Source organism: Rhinopithecus bieti, unplaced genomic scaffold (assembly GCF_001698545.2).
Source record: "Rhinopithecus bieti isolate Rb0 unplaced genomic scaffold, ASM169854v2 scaffold_20175, whole genome shotgun sequence".
In the NCBI taxonomy this organism is placed as follows: Eukaryota; Metazoa; Chordata; class Mammalia; order Primates; family Cercopithecidae; genus Rhinopithecus; species Rhinopithecus bieti.
In genome coordinates this window covers 2,049,378-2,066,399 of record NW_016809984.1, presented here as the reverse complement: position 1 = coordinate 2,066,399, position 17,022 = coordinate 2,049,378, and the positions used below count along the sequence as shown (strand labels likewise).

Sequence of the window (17,022 nt, the reverse complement as noted above, 5' to 3'; positions counted from 1 at the left end):
AGGGTGGAGGAAGCAGTACCTAATGCACAAAATAAGGGTGGAGATAAGTAAGACCAGTAAAGGGGCTGCTACAGGAAATAATCAACTTATGCACATCCACTGATGTGAGCACCAAAGAGGGAAGAGATGATTCTGGGAGAGGCAGAGGGGCAGTAGGAGATGAGGACACGCTGGTGCAAAATAGAATCATAAGGAAGCAAATTAGCCAGGGGACTGTGGATTAGAGGACTTTGCTTTCTCCTGTCTCTTGTGACATCTGAACTAGACCACTTTCCTTTCCAACAATTTGCTCCTGCACCCTAAGTTAGAAGCCCCTGGGATTTGCTCCTCCTCGGGTTTCCATGGATGAACTCCCTCTCCCTCCTTGTTGAGCATGGTCTGAAGGAGAGGTCATTTCTCCCTCCCCTTCAATCTCACAGTACTGGGGATTGGCACAGATCTGTCAATTGGCATCGACCTCTCATCGCATGCTCATATGCCCCCTAACTGTGCCTTTTCATTTCCACTAGGCAGAAAGTTAGATGTGGTCAATGAAACTTAACACCTTTATCATAGGATGCACAAGTGACTGCTACACATATTATTGCGGTTTTCACTGCCTTAGGTTATATCTGAACAGGAAAAAAAGGCATAATTTCTTAATGTGACTTAACCACAAAAACCTTCCCAAGTCCCAAAAGCAATACAACTACAAGGGATTCCTCTCCTAACTGGTGAGATGGCAAAATAAAACAAACAAACAAAAAACAAAGAAAAATTTGTCAAACATTTTAAAGGAGAGCCAGAATCCCATTCCCTCTTATACAAAAATCATTATATGACCCTCTTCTGCCTAACATACAGGCAGGACCATTCCCCTGCTCTGCACCTGGCAGGAAAGCCGTGCTGGAGTCTGTGGGGAGCTGGCGAGGATGAGCCTTGGTGATTCTGCCCCCAGAGCAGAGATCCTCAGGGAGTTCTGGACAACTTCCAGGGACTGAGATGGAGAGTGGCCATACTCAGTCTTGGAGAGGAGAATACTTAGGGTGTGATCCTTCTGACTTCTCAGACTGAAGTAAAAGCAGAGTCATTCCTGACTGGGGTGAAGCTGCTTAGTTTCCAGAGCAAAATAGTCCTTGTTTCAGGGTCTGTTGTTGCCACAGAAGAATAGTGAGGCTGTAAGTGGTTCACAACCTAGAGTTGCTGCTTGGCCATCTCTGTTCCCAATGACTCCGGTATCTGAATATTCCATGCTAAGAAAGAGAACTTGTAAATAATGAACTGGTTCAGCGATACCTTTAGTGATATTCAAAGTACTTGTTATGTTCTGAGCTGGCATGCTTGTAAGAGACACAGAGCTACATAGCAAGAGATATTGGAGGTTGAATAGAAATAAGAACAATTGAGGCCCCCTTAGATAATGGGTTCTAGGAACAAGAGTAGAGGGGAGGTGAATTCTGAGCCCTTTTGGCCCCACAAGACATGGCATGACAGGGACATCAGAAAATACTCCAGTGATGTGCTGCTAAACTGGGTGTCTGTGAAGGTGGGGGCATGGCTGGTAGCATTTGCTAATTTCTGTGGTACCAGCATCCCCACCATGGCAGACTTCAAGCTCCCATCATGGCTTCACTGAATGGGGAGCTGGGAAGAGTATGCCTTTTTGGCTCTTCTGAGTCACACAAGCTGGGTCCAGCACATCCCTAGACTCAAGAGCAAATCTTTCAAAGTTCTTCAATGCTTCCTACTCAACACCCTAAAAATGAGGCAGCATCAACTACAGCACACCTCCTTATTTTCATGATAGGATCAGAGTGTGTGATCCGGGGTCTTGGAATGAACAAAGGGACAGTTGTGCAGAGAAAGGATTTCTGAGTCCTCTGAAGCTGCTGAGATCACAGAGCAAAGAGTTAACGCTGGTTTGGTTGGAAAGCTGCTAGCTTTTGACTTCAGGTAATTTCAATGAAATGTTTCTCCTGCTTAACTTAAGACAACAGAATGATTTCATCTGAGCAGAAACCCTATTCTTTCCTATCTGATCATTAGTAACATCTGCCCTTTGCTCCTCTTGCATGTTCATTCTCAGTATAAATTGGAAGCCCTGCTCGCTTTTGTTTCATGTTCTTGCAGCACCGTTTACCACTGTGGACTAAACTGTTCAGCCTCAGCTTGTCCACTGTTAGGACCAGGTGTCTCAGGAGTCATGTGGAGGAAGGTGGCAGCAGTTAGAGTGAAGTTCTAGGAAGACAGGGAATTCCCATCTGTGCCCTGGCCTTACTCAGTCACAGGAGACACAGGGCACCTGAGCAAGGAGTGTTTTCAGGATGGCACAATAAAAAAAAATGGGTCCAGAGCATCTCCCTCCCAAAGACCATGATTCTCTGGGGAAAGAAATTTGGTGTCTGTACCATGACGATTTCTGATCAGTGAATTTGGAAGGGCTGTGATGTCCCTCCTAGCTATGAAAGACTCAGGGCACCTCTATCATGGCTGCGTCTGGGACACTAAGTCTCAGACTTGGAGAAGTGGTCTGTCACTGAGGACTCTCAGAAACCCATGATCGGTAATCACATGAGCTCTGACCAGCGCTTTTACAGATACAAACTACAGCATCACCCACAGACAGGTGGAAGATTCTATTGCAATATAATCACTGTACTTCTATGTATAACAAATACTATATAACAATATATAATATGAGAAATAAAAAGGAATAGAATTAACATTATAAATGAAACACTTCTTGAGTTAAAGGCCTCAGGCAAATTATTTCAAATCAGATGAATTGGACAACAGTGAAAATACTCAGAGTCTAGAAATTAGATTTCCTGAGGGAATCAAGGTGAACAGGCAGCGGTGGTGGATGCACGCTTCTGTCTATCAGGACAGCAGCAATGGCAAATGGAAATAAAATAAAGGATACACGTGGCTTAAAGTAGGTAGAAGAAATGAAGTGTTACTGTTATCATGATTGTATTTATCAAGTAAGGACCAAAAATTTGCAAAGACCTGTATTTTAAACAGGAAGAGAGATTTGATATTTTGTTGCAGAAAACTTCCAAGGTGACAGGGATAGAGGCTTCAGAAGAAAGATGATCCTGGGATGTAGCCTCAGACCTTCCAGATGCCTCAACATACGCATGAGAAAAGCATGTTTCCTGCTTTTGACAACCTCAAGTATGTGGGCAGCACCGCAGCCTCCAAGACCTATAGAAGATGTGTCTGCCCTGAAGGCCAAGGCTAAGACACCCACTCCTTGCTTGGAGCAGTGAGCTGGTTCCGAGGACTCCTAGAGTGCAGTGGGCCCTGATTGTTTTCACCACCTACATTTGCAGTCACTGTGTTTCAGGAATGAATCTGTGGTCTCTTTCTACCTAATTGACAGCCGATGTCCAAATCTACTCCTTTCCCATGAAAAATGAGGATAAAAGAGAGGCCTCTGCTAAGGGTCTCTAGCAGCTGCAAAGAGAAAGAAGGGTGAGGTTTGTGAACAGGAAGGAGGCGACCGTGCCACTCTGTGGCTAAGCTGCTGGCACAGAGATACACGGCCGAGTCCCCCTGCTGTGTGGGCTGGATCTTTAGAGTGGAGACGGATCCTTCAGGCCTCTCTGCAGAGAACCGACCACTGGGCAGCCCTGATTTGTCTTGTTGAGCATCATTCCAGAAGTAAGTCAGAAACTCAGGGCCCTGCCCCGGGGCCTGTTGGTACCAGTAAAGGTACTCATGACCCGAAATTGGATCACACCTGAGAGTTACATCCTGTCCCCTCTTCGTGACTCTGTACCTTGGGGACTGCAAGACTCCAGCACATGTGTGATCTGTGGAAGTAGAATTTGGCAACAGAATAACGAAAACATTTGTAGTCATCACACACACACACACACACACACACACACGCCTACACACAGAAAAAAAATGAAACTACTTTGTGTTCAGAGGACTCACCTGTCCCTAGGAAACCCAGGACCACCCAGCAGAGGAGCCTGGTGCCCATGGCAGGGTCAGGCCAGGATGGGGGCGTTACCAGATCAGTGTCACTGTGAGCAGGAGCAGAGGATGACGGACGTCCTTGTCCCCACAGGGCAGTTCCCACAGTGACATCACTTCCTCTCTCAATCCCCAGGACGTCAGGGTCACAGCATTTATATTAGAACACACTTGGGTGACGCTTTAAATATTTATAAGCTCCTTTTTAACATCAATGCATGGCTCATTGCTTTGGGCTCCAGAGCTGTCTGGACCTGGAGGTCTCACACTGCATCTCTGAGTTCATCTTCTCATCCCACAGCTGCTCTTCTGTCTGCTGGACATGTCCTGTAGGATGCGCCAACACTGCCCCCAACATAGGGCACAAAGGGGTGAGCTCACTGTCTTTTCTCCAAGTCAGGGTCCCCTCTGCCATCGCCTTTCATGCCCCAGCCTCCTCCGTTCCCCCAGTCACACGTGCCCAACAGGGCTGCCCCATCGCATGGGTTCCCTCACGAACTGCCCTCGTGCCTTTCTTCTGGGATCATTTCCCACCTTTGTTAACTGTCATTCAGAAAAGATACTTGGGTAGAAACTCACAGAGGTCTTTTCCATATTCCACTTATAAAAGTTGTTTTTAATCAATGTCACCTTAAAAGAAGGAGAATGACATTTGAGCTAATGGTTATTTTTAACCACTATCTTGACTTACTTTTGTTTTCCATCTATTCCTATGGGAGGTATTTCTCTTTTCTTTCTGACTGCTTTCAAAATCTTCTCTTTGTCCCTCAGGTTCTACAATTTCCCTGTGACTTGACTATTTGTCTTACTTGAGATTCATTTTGATTCTGAAAACTCTGAATTTGGGTCCTTAAACACCTCTAAAGAATTGTCAGCTAACATCTCATAAATATCACCTCATAACATTCTACCTATTTTATCTGTTTGGAACTGCAATCATACACAAGAAGAAATGGGAAATTATGAAAAATATGCATACTATAAGGTATGGAAAATATCCATTGTTTTCTTCCCTGTTCTTAGCGTCTTTTGTATTTCACTTTTAATTTTCTGTGCTGCAGTCTAGATCACTCCTGCAGATCCATCTTTGACATGACTAAAAATCTCTTTAGGAGGAGCTGATCAACTGTTTGACTTTCCATTTTGTTTTCAGTGATTGTGTGAGGCATTTCTAGATATATGATTTGACAATTTTTATGAAAGTTACTTGATGGTTTCAGACATTCTCTTTTTCCTTGTTTCAGTTTCCCCTCGTGTTCATTTAAATGTAGCTCTTCAAACTTTCATATCTCGTAATGCCAAAATTTCAAGTATTCGGGTTTGCACTTCAAACATTTTTGTTGGTGTTGACTTTTCCTCATGGCTATCTCCTAATATTCTTCACGTTGGGAATCTATTTGTTCGATGGTTGTCTGTGACATTCCAGCGAGGCCCGGACTGAGAGTGAACAACACTAAGAGTCTGTCACGTTTACAGGCATCTCCAGTCTAACTCGCAAATGTATGGGGCCAAGGACTGTCTGCCGCACTCTGGGCTGCCAAATACACCCACAACATAAGTTGGTAGAGTCAAAAATGCTCTCTGGACAGTCCCAACGAAAGATTCTGAATGGAATTCAAATTTTCTAATTCTTTTTAGAAAAACTCTTTTCATAAATAAATTCCGTTAACCCATGTAGTCATCATGACATTTTCTTCCAAGGGGAAATTACATATGTTTATATGTACATATATGTATGAGTGTATATATATACACATATATATGCATCTCTGTGTGTGTACATTTGTATGAATTTGTGTGTGCATACATATATATACACACACACATATATACACATATATATTTATTACAAAAATGGCCAAACCTATGGATATCCCTTCTTCTTTCCTTTTTTTTCTGAAACCCAAAACTTCTAAAAATAACATAGATATCAGAATTATATTCTATTTGTAGACTTCACACTATTTTTTTTTTTAGTCAGAGTCTTGCTATGTTGCCCAGGTTGCAGTGCAGTGGCATTATCTTGGCTCACTGCCACCTCCACCTCCCAGGTTCAAGTGATTCTCCTGGCTCAGTCTCCCAAGTAGCTGGGACTACAGGCGCCCGCCACCACACCTGGCTAATTTTTTTGTATTTTTAGTAGAGACAGGGTTTCACCATATTGGCCAGACTGGTCTCAAACTACTGACCTTGTGATCAGCCTGCCTCAGCCTCCCAAAGTGCTGGGATTACAGGCATGAGCCACCACACCTGGCCTGACTTCAAATTTAAAAGCATAACTTATTTCAAATTGGAAATTCCCATACAAACTGACAAATGAGCTTGAAGAAGTAAATGCTCTTATGCTTGCTCAACGGGAGAATACTGGTCTATAAACCCATAGAAAACCATCTCAGGCATAGTGTGACTTACTAACGCTCATCTATTCTGTACCCAGGACACTGGCAACTTCCACATGAAAAACACTAGGACCTAAAGTTCTGGCATCAAAGATTTGTTTTACCATTGTCCAATTTAAGACACTGATGGAAGTAAAGTACTCAGTTTATCGTTTAGGTCCAACTTATACAAAGAAAAATGAGTATTCTTTACTCTGAAATCATATGTTCTCCTCTGAGTAAATTAAAAGGTGACATAAATCATGAATTAAGCCTACTGGGCTAGATTGGGCCAGGAGAAGACAGAGCTTTTTTCTGGAAAGGGTAAGTTTCCAGGCTTAGTCAATGTGGTGCTGGAAGGAGGCTGGCATGCGAAGATTTTTCCTTGTTGGAAGATGCTGGAATGTGTGATAACCTGGGTACTCAGCTGATCTGGGGGAAGGGTGGTCAGGACTGTAATACAAGGGACCAAATGTTGTCAGCAGGATTGTCCTGGGAAATTATCTTTCAACCATCTGAGACATGTTTTGGGCTCTTTGGCCCTCTCTGCTCTGTCCTGTTTGGGGGCCAGGTCTCTACATGGAGAGAAGGCATCTCTACCACACAGTATTCTTGCCATCTTCACAGAAATGCAGGGCACTTTCTGCAGATCTGAGGATTTCACTTTGGGTTTGCCATCAAATCATTGAGCTGATCAGCTACAAATTCGTGAAGCACATTTCTCATACTGCAGAGCTCAAAGGGAGACCAGAGCACTTGCTTCGGTTATAAAAGAACTGGGTCCAGGAAGTCAACAAGATGTGAGATTCCCTCCCACTGTCTCCACAGATCACTGCACTCTGACCAGGGATCTGATGAATTCCATCAGGAGGGAAGCTCAGGAAGGAGATAAAAGAAGGAGGCTGAACTCTGCCTCTAGGTGGAGGGAGACAGTATTAAAAAAAAGTTAGCAGCCAGTGTCTGGAACATCTACATACAAATTGTGTCCACATTCACCTGGGCAGCACAGGTGTCCCTGGGAGAGGAGTCCAAGGACTGTGGAAGGTTGAGACAGTTGTGTGATTTGATGCCTTAATCTGGGAGAATCCCTCCTGTGCTGGATTGTGTTAAATCAACTTTGCAAAGGCAAGACAAGAATGCCATTTCTCTTATTCTGAGTTAGAGATAGTCAGAGATACATTTGGTAAAATTTTTAGATAGATGTAAAACAGGCACTATTACACTTGGCAGGTCATTGTGGTCATAGAGTAAGAGTCAGTGACCAGAGGATACAGAGGCATCCAACAGACCTAGGAAGTCCTATTCCTTCTGCACCCTGTGTCCAATTCATCTTCCCAAATGCTGACCAAGAGCAGCCAGGCTGCCCCCAGTGTTTGGCAGTGCACCTGCAGGAGTGGCCCCCACACAGAGGAAACAGCTTCCTCAGAAACAGATTTCCTTGGACTTTTCCTGTCCTCCCAGCTCAAGGTCTCACTTCATGGCCTGGCATGCTCTGATCCTCCCATGTCCCTGACACTCCAGCCTATCCTGCCCAGAGCTCCAGGATCCCTGGCTGCTGACTGGCTCCCTCACCTTCTGACTTCCCTCCTTCAGATCTTCTCTTCCTCAGCTCCTCCCACATATGCATAAAGTCTAATTCTGATCATAAATACATTAAACTGTCCAATTTGTAGTGACCCTGTTTTATTGATATAAACCTAATGGAGATTTTCTTACAAGAAGTGGTTTTGAGGAACAACCTTTAAGGATGGTATTCTAGAAGTGTATCTCTGATCTGTCTCGATTTGTTGTGGGGTCTTGTGCTGCAACCACAAGAGGAAGCCTTGACCCAGGTGTGGCCACCATGATGGTGATTCCCCATCAATTTCCAAGACCAACCTGGGCCAGCAATCAAAGGGGTGGGCTTTCTTGTACTTAATGCTAGATCTCTGCCAGGTTACAGTAGATGTAGCGTGTTCCTGCTATTGGTTTGTCCACCCACTCATCACTCACTCACCCTGTCATTCACTCATCCATTCTCTGTGAAATGGGTCTCCCCACACGCCAGGCACTGATGTTGGTAAATGCAGCAAGCACCGTTTTAGCTCTCATGGACTTAAAAATTGGGTGGAGAGGCCGGGCGTGGTGGCTCATGCCTATATCCCAGCACTGTGGGAGGCCAAGATGGGCAGATCGTGAGGCCCAGAGACTGACACCATCCTGGCCAACATGGTGAATTGAAACCCCATCTCTACTAAAAATACAAACAAGAATTAGCTGATTCTGGTGGTGCGTGCCTGTAATCCCAGCTACTCGGGAGGCTGAGGGAGAATTGCTTGAACCAGAGAGTCGGAGGTTGCAGTGAGCTGAGCATACCACTGCACTCTAGCCTGGCAAAAGAGCGAGAAAAAAAAAAAAAAGAAAAGAAAAGAAAAGAAAAAGGAAAAGAAATAAAGAAAAGAAATCAAAAGAAAATTTAAAAAATGGGTGGAACACAAAAATAATCAGACAAGTATCTGAGAAAGCCCAACGGTGCTAAAGGTTAGTAACAGACATCTGATTCTATGAGAGCTTAGGAGATGAAAGTTGATCTCAGCTAGGAGGGGAGGGAGTGCTTCCCACAGGAGGGCTGATCATGCTGAGATCTGAAGCGCAGGTAGGAGCTTGTCACTAGAGGAAGGGAGGCTCCAGCCCAGGGCAGAGGAAATGGCCGCTGAAGACTCAGTGATTGGAAGGAAGCAGGCACAGAAGAGGGACTCCCCTCATGGCTGCAGTAGAGAGGGGCGGGGAGGTGAGGGGAGGAAAAACCCAGCAGGGCCGTGGAGGATGACTGCCCAGATGGGAAAGGTGGGCTACAGGAGAGACCACGTGAGGGTGGGCCTGGGGGAAACCTTAGAGAGAGGAAGCAACACGCTCACCAGGGAGGGACTGGAGTCTAGATGGATGTGAAATACAAATCCTGTTTCATCCTGGGGGCCCCAGACTCAGGATGATGAGTACAAAAGTAGAAGCTGGGTAAGCCCTGGTCCCAACCCAAAATCATAGCTCTGAGGAAAGATCAGAGAGAGTAACAAAGGAGACATCCAAGGACCTGGGACCAGTCCAGGTCTGGCTGAGACTGCCTGCAGAGACACCTGGCACAGAGCGAGCTCATGCTGTCTGGGCCACTTGGGGTTCCAAGGTTCCTGGTGCAAAAAATCCTGCCCAGGTCATCCCTGAGTTTTGGGTGTGGGAGGAGCGCAGAGCCGCCCTGCTTTTATGTGCAGAGAGGAGACGGCCTTGCAGCGTTGGGGAGTAACTGCTGGCACAGAAGTACACAGATGTCTGGGAGGGAGCAGCCGACTCCAGTCTGAGCGGGAAATCCTCTGTGTTTAATCTGGAGACATTGTAGCCATTGGAGACTTCTCCTTTGTCAGTGAACCAGCACCAACTGAGTAATGAATCAGCCTCAGCCCCATGCCTGGGTCTTGTCGATACCAGTAATTGGAGTTATGGCTCATATCCTGGGCACACTGCAGTGTCATGCTCTGTCCTGTCTTCAGAACCTGGAATTTTGGGGCCTAAGTAACACCAGCATTCACTAGACCTGCAGAGAAGGACAAAGCTGATGCTGCAGCCCCACTGGGAAGGCGCTGGACCTTGAAATCCACACAAGGGGCCTTGCCCGGGACCCACCTGCCCACGGGAGAGAAAAGGCTGCACAGCACAGGAGCCTGATGCTCACGGCAGGTGCTGCAGGACGGAGGGGTCTTCTGGGTTGTGTGTTGATTAAAGGGGAACAGGGCTCTCAAGGCAGTCATTCTGAGACATCATTCTCCCTGCCTGGGCCCCAGAGCCTTCCTGTCAGGAGAGGCCACGCCTCTTCCCCAGTTGGTCAAATCCAAAATCAATGCACCAGTAAACAGCTGAGAATGAGAAGAACACATTTGTCTGAATCGAAATAAGTCTCCAAGATTTTCATGACCTTTCGTAAACAGTTTGAAATTCAGTGTTCGTTTTGTTTCTTCAATAATATAATACATAGCCTGGTGTTAGTTACCTATGTAGTGCTGTAGTCTAGAGTCTTAGGGAAACTCCTCATGTCTTCCTGGTGTTTTGATTCCTGTATCCCAAATATCCCTTCAAGTATCCTTTTCTAATTTGCTTAATTGACCATAATCCTGTTTAAAATCCTTTGTCTATATGGGTTTTCTCTGTTTTCAAGTTTCCAAATCCCAGGGGCAGGCTCATCAACATTGGGGGAGTCGTTTTGCTTGTCCATTCACTGATAGATGGGACTCCTGACAAACCCAGCTGGGCACCTTCAGGTCAACCCAGGACTCTTGCTTTCCATGCCTGGGTGAGATCCCAGCAGGCAGAACCACCTCACGCTGCTGACTGCCCTCTCTGTGCGGACGATGATGACCACCCAGTGCTGCCCATGATCTGTGAGCACAAAGGTGGCCTGATGCGTGAGGGATTGGGGAGAGAGGGCAGGCTTTAGGGTGAGGAAGAATGCTCTGTTTTTATTTGTGATGTCATGTTTCATAGGGAATATCCCTGTGCAGGATTCCTGCCATTAATTTAGCAATAAATAATATTTACTAATAAATTAAAGGAGCTCAAATAACATATCTTGTGATTCCTCCAGGGTTTCACAAGCTTTCCCCTGGTGTTTCTCCTTATCTATTTTCTGAGCTCATCATCTTCTTCTCAACCCAGCCACACCCTTCCCGCAGGTCTCTCTGCCTACTGTACCAAGCAGCAGGGTTTGATTCCTTCTGGCTCCCCTCATTTCCGTGGCTGCTTAATTACAGGTGGGGTGGTTTGGGATGGCACAGGGCAAAACAACATAAAGGGCATTATTCTTCTTAGGGCTCTGATGCACTCTCAGAACTATATACTTCGTGGTAGAGCGTCACGGTACTCATCGCGTGTGGATCAATACCCCGCCTTCCTCACATCTCACCTTGTGAGTAAGTTAGAGACTCTTAGAGTAGAAAACACCTTAGAAATAATCTTGTTTCCATTTCCAGGTGTGCTTTGTAAGGTGGACTTGTTAATACTTAACAGAGCTCTGTGTCCTTAATTTTCAAAGAAATTATTCCCTCAGTGTGCATCTGTGCTGAGACCTAAAAAAAAAACCATTAGGAGAAGGAGAGTGGCATCATAACTTCACAGCTTAGAATTTGATATTACATGCCCTTTGTCTTTGACATTCTGTGGCCACTCTGCTGTGCTCCCAACTGTCCCTCCCCACTGCCTATGCTTCCTTCTCTGCTGATTCAAAGAAAACAAGACCCTCATAATTTTAGAATGTAGGAACATTTACCAATTTCTGGCCCATGAGAGTCTGTCTTTGAACTCTGAGTTATTTATTAAACAAACTTTGACTCCATTGACCGTGCCATTTTTCCCTTCCCCACCAGCCTTCATAAGGTAAAGGAGCCATATCGATGTTTCCTTAACCTCAAAAATAAATAATCCCACCTTCCAACTACTTACAAAGCAAAACTGATGAAATCAGCTGGGATTCTACTTAACATTGTATCCTCTACATTTCACGTATAGGAAGTTACCACATAGTTGCTTCTCCCCGCTCCCTCATGTTAACAACAGCTCCTCACAGAGCTCCCTGGCCTGGTGTATCCACATCAGTGTCTCTGCTACATCTTGTGATGGGAATAATTTTCTCAAAGCTCAGATCTTCTGGTTCCAGGCCACTAACTGCTCACCCACTCTGTTACCTCCCCACTGCCAACACCATGATGCTTGTACCTACAGTGCTGCAGTGTACATGGACTCTCCTGCCCCCTGGCGTCTGATCTGAAGACAACCCCAGATGGTTCTAGACTTCCCCTCCCTCAAATTCCAGTGACCCCTCTGTGAATTCCACTTGGAAGCAAGCCGATTGCCCTTCATGTGGCTCCATCATTTATTAACTCTGAGACCATGGGCAAGACATTCATTAACCTTCCTGGACTCTAGCCTCATCTAGACTCATCTCTAAAACAAGACTAACATTCCTCTCCATGCTTTATGAGAATTAACTGAGATACTGTGTAGTCTCTGGTAGGTCTGATAAATGTCTATCCTTTTATCCCTCCCTGTCTCCTCATGCAGGAGAAACTGATAGAGCTCTCAAACCTGCTAGGACTAAGAGTGATGGAAAAGCTGGAATCATCAACTGGTTATTGGGGCAAGGAGAACCTGGAAGCCTAAGGAGGCCATTCAGTCACTTTAGAGAAGATCTGGCAGAATTTAGGAATCAGACCATAGAGCATGAATGTACCTGTCTACCCTCATTGTGCAATATGAAGCAGCAAATAGGAGCAAGTTAGATCTATATTGACCAATCTGGAACAATAGAGACCAAGGCATATTAACAGAAAAGAGTGTGCATGTGACTGGTAAAGTGTACAGGTGAACCCATTTTCTGTAGGTGTACTTGGGTAGAAAGGTATGCATGAACACAGAAAAGAGAGGTGAAAAGAAGCACACCAGAGTATTAACATTGGTTACCAATGGAAGGTGGGATTGGACGCACATAGACCTGTGTTGTCAATGCTGTCTGCAAATATACAATTTCAAATGAACTTTCCTTTTTGAGAGCAACTAAGGAAGAGGACTTCTGAGGGCAGAGCTGCAGGAGGGGCCTGGAAGAGAAGCTGCACCTACTTACATCACGGTGATGTGCGTTCCCTCGTCCAGCTGAGAATGGTCTGAGAGAGAAGCTCAGCACAGGGCAGAGTTTCATATGCACACAGCTGCTGAGAGCTCTGAGGGCCCCAGCCTGGGAAGTGTTGGGGAAACGCCTATGGGACAATGTCTTCCACTGCCCAGATCACGGTCTCATAAAGACAAGTCCACCTATATCTTCTGTATGCAGAGGAAGGTGGCTGTGGGGTGAAGGCTGGTGCAGGAGGGCACAGAGGTCTGGGAGAAGCTGTCCGACACCAAAGCCACATATTTGGCTTTGAGAGAAAGTCACAGACATTAAGGGATTTCTCTGTAGTGTGCGCTGGCACGAATCAGCTGTACACCATCTTTGGCTGCTATTAACACCTGCACATGTATTCATAGATGGCAGTCTCAGACATTTCCATGTCACTTCATGTCCTGCCTTTGTTGTCTGGTATCTTGGGATCAGGTTGTTCCAGCAACTGTGAAGTCTATGATAGAAGGAAGTTGAGTGCCCAAGGAAGCACCCCAGTAATGTAAACCTGAGGTTAAAGGCTTAGACTAGGATGTGGTGAGCCAAGGAAAGGGCTTTAGGGGACTTACCTGCCCCCAGGAAACAAAAGGCCACAACACTGAGGAGTCTGGTAGCCATGGTAGGGCCAGAGAAAAAGGGGCAGATTGTGGGGAGTTTTTAAAGTTTGTGTGTTGTGGATATAAATCCTGGGTGTCAGTAGAGTCACTGGTGATGCCACTGCCCCTGCCAGCCAGTGACTCTGCCCTCTGCCTGCTATTCCTCCCTCGACCTGCTGCAACCTTCAACCTACAGTCCAGTCATAAATCTTGGCCCATGTGGTTCCTGCTTTCCTGCTAGCTTTCTTCCAACTGACAACAGCCTGACAACGTTTGTAATCATTTGTCCTCTACCTGCCTCTCCACCTTCAGCTCAGGGTGTCCATTTTGGGATCTTTTTGACAGGCTGTTGCTTCTTCACTGAACATATGTCCTTCTCTCCCATTCCTATGTCTCTATGTTATTTCTTACATGAAATATATTTCAGGTACATTTATTCTTAATGGTGAAAAGTGAAACTTAAATTTCACTAGAACAAATTAAGAAAAATATGTTTAGACATTTATATGAGAAAGGAGTTTTGTCTACACACACAAAAAAATTGATTTTAGTTTTTGTTGCATTAAATTAAACTCTTGTGCATCAAAAAACACCATAAAAATGAAAATATAAGCCACAGACTGGGAAAGTACAGAAGGAATGCATATAAATGATTTAAAAAATAGTGTGAAATGCAACATTCCTCAAAGTTGCTAATGAAGTGGCCTTAGTAATGACCCCAGAAGACATCTGAGCCTCTACTGCAACCTGCTGGTCACTAGAGGGCAGTGTGAGGGCTCTGACTTACTGACCAGGACAGAGAAGGTGATGACGGAGTAGGTGGTAGGTGGAAAACGTATGGACAAGTTTGTTTCCCACTTCTGATGCTTATAAGCCCGGAGACACTGGGGAAAATGACTCAATGTCCCTGAGCCTCCCCTCTGCAAAGAAAGAATAAGAATGTTTGATTTGCAAGATTGTGGAAAACCTTTAAGGTATATAGCATATACAAAAATCTAGCACACATTTGGGGCTCAGCAGTCAATCTTCCACTGAAGTTACCCAGGAAATAACAAGCTGCAAGAAGATGCAGCAGAGAAGCAGGCGCACTCAGGGCACAGGAATCTTGGACTCTGTTGGTTGGGAGAGCTCTGCGCTCAGTAGGACTCAAGACATGCCTTCCAAACAACTAAAAGCTTCCCTTTAATGAGTGAAACCTGGGTTGGGCCTGCAGCTCTCAAGTCAAAGCTAAGCCAGGAAGTTTATATACAGAATGTCAGTGACTCTGCCAGGCTGTGCCAAGCTGCTGGCACAGAGATACAGGGCCGAGTCCCCCAGCAACAAGGCGCTCACATTCAGCTCAGAGCTATAGTTAGGGAACTGGAGACCTGAAAATCTATGAGGGAAGGTTCCTCTGTCTCTCTCTTCTTCCTCGTCATACCAAAGGATGAACTGGAGTCCCTGATCCAGGGTCTGTTGGTACCAGTACACATTGGTGTGCCCAGAGATAGGAGAGCATCTCAGAGTCACTTGCTGTCCTCTCGTTTTGATCAGGTGCGTGGGACTTTGAGTGACTCCAGCGTCCACTGGGCCTGTGGGAAAAGCATATGGAGGATGAGCCAGGAGAGAGCCTGGAGGTCCTCCCCCAGGTAAAGTGGAGGACACAGGGGTGGGAAAGCTGCGAATGGGGCTGCTGTCCTGTGCACAGGACTCACCTGCTCCCAGGAGACAGAGCAGCGCCCAGCAGAGGAGCCTGGGGCCCATGGCACAGTGGGGCAGGCAGCACTGCACCTGATGCGGGGCTTGGTCCTCCTGAGGAAGAGCTGACTAAGTTCTGGGCCTTGATTTTCCTGATGGGAGGGGTATCCTGTGATGTCACTGTCCTGTGTCCTCCCCAAGTAGCTTCCTTAGGTCTAGTGCTCCACTAGACTGGACTCTCTACCTGTCCTGCAGAGCTGCAGGGATGGTTGAAGGCAGAAGCTTCTGCGATGATACAGTTGCTCCTCTGCCTACACTGCCCCATCGCCCTCTCACCTTCCTCCCACCTGGTGCTGCAGTGCTCCATGCTGGAGCACACACACCTACCCATCAAGGGAGGGTGAGGAGCCTGTGAGTAAACCTCAGGTTCCAGCTCTTCCTGGCTGTCCTCACAACATCTTTCTGATGCTAGATTCACACCAATGTTTCTTATTATATTTTTCTGTCCTAGGCAACATTCCAAGCCTCTTTCCTAAATGTTCAGTGGTGCAGAGTCCCCAATATTAGGTCCGTCTGATCAGATCCAAAGCAGACCTGGGTTGTCTGTAAATTATCAAGAGTACAGATTCCCCAGAAATTATTCTAGGACCTTATCAGCTTACAGCACAGATGTAGCCAGCTTGGGACTCAGCACCTTCAATGCCATCCTATATGTAGGACTCTAGACAGTTTATATTAATCCCTCCAGATCCACCCTGCCTTCAGAGGCTGACCCCAGTGTATCATGTTAACTGTCTCCCCTTTTCTCTAACTCCAGAGTGAGTTTGGCTTATGGGAGTCAGGACAGCAGAGGGAGGTAGGGTCACCATCTGTGCTGGTTTGCAAAATCTATTCCCTTTGCTCCCTTCTTGCTGGGTTAAAATTCCTGGTGCCTGGAAGTAGTCACTCAGGAGCCTGAATGCTTAGCAGCTTAGATATTTCTTTCAGCAGATATCCTAGCTAAAGGCTTATAATTTTTATATTCCATAAAGTCCTAGAACAGGACATAATTTTGGGAAGGATTTTGCTACTTACAACAAGGATGGCATTTACGTCAATTTCCGATACCTCGTCCCTCATTTCCCCCTGAGCCTTCACCAGAATTGCCCTTAATGCTCGGTATCAGCAATCTAGCCTTTTGCTAGTCTGCTTCTCTGAATTATTCCAACCTCTATCCATTACCCAGTTCCCATTAGCCAAAGCTGCTTCTACATTTTCAGGTACTTGTTATAGCAATAGCCTCACTCTCAGCACCATGTTTTCTTTCAATTTCTTTCCTCCTGCTGTTATCCAAGGCAGAAGGAAGGATAAGCAAGCACCCAAGACAGAGAAAATGATGGAATTCATCCCTTTTATCAGAAGACCATTCCCAAGACAACTAATTCACTCCCGCAATAAGGGCATTGATCTCTTTCTGAGGGTAGATTCCTCATGAACTTGTCATAACTGTCCCACCTCCCAATACCATTATGTTGACAAATTTCAACATGAGCTTTCTTGGGAACACGCAAGCATGTCACACACATCTGAACTGTGAGTCCGTATTTCTACTCTTAAGGCTATACCTCAAAGAAAAAAAAGAACGCATATGTCCACAAGACAGAATTCTACGAGAATGTTCACAACAACTTTATTCATAATAGTTGAAGACAGGAGTAACATGGATATCCATCAGCAGGAGCATGGATAAACA

The 17,022-nt window shown here is 45.7% G+C and overlaps 1 pseudogene and 2 gene segments (V, D, J or C); all 3 read right to left on the bottom strand.

Moving 5' to 3' along the window:
• Nucleotides 1–3,324: 3,324 nt before the first annotated feature.
• Nucleotides 3,325–4,082, bottom strand: LOC108541491 (T-cell receptor beta chain V region CTL-L17-like). The segment is given in 2 exon segments: nucleotides 3,325–3,797; nucleotides 3,925–4,082. Coding segments are annotated over 2 exon segments (522 nt in total).
• A 5,391-nt stretch (nucleotides 4,083–9,473) lies between these two features.
• Nucleotides 9,474–13,635, bottom strand: LOC108541490 (uncharacterized; annotated as a pseudogene). The gene is made up of 4 exons (XR_001888972.1): nucleotides 13,587–13,635; nucleotides 10,693–10,748; nucleotides 9,999–10,107; nucleotides 9,474–9,909 (listed from the first exon to the last, which is right to left on the bottom strand). The product of XR_001888972.1 is annotated as an uncharacterized LOC108541490 (transcript).
• Nucleotides 13,636–14,765: 1,130 nt separating this feature from the next.
• Nucleotides 14,766–15,442, bottom strand: LOC108541521 (T-cell receptor beta chain V region CTL-L17-like). The segment is given in 2 exon segments: nucleotides 14,766–15,184; nucleotides 15,308–15,442. Coding segments are annotated over 2 exon segments (393 nt in total).
• Between the last annotated feature and the right edge of the window lie 1,580 nt (nucleotides 15,443–17,022).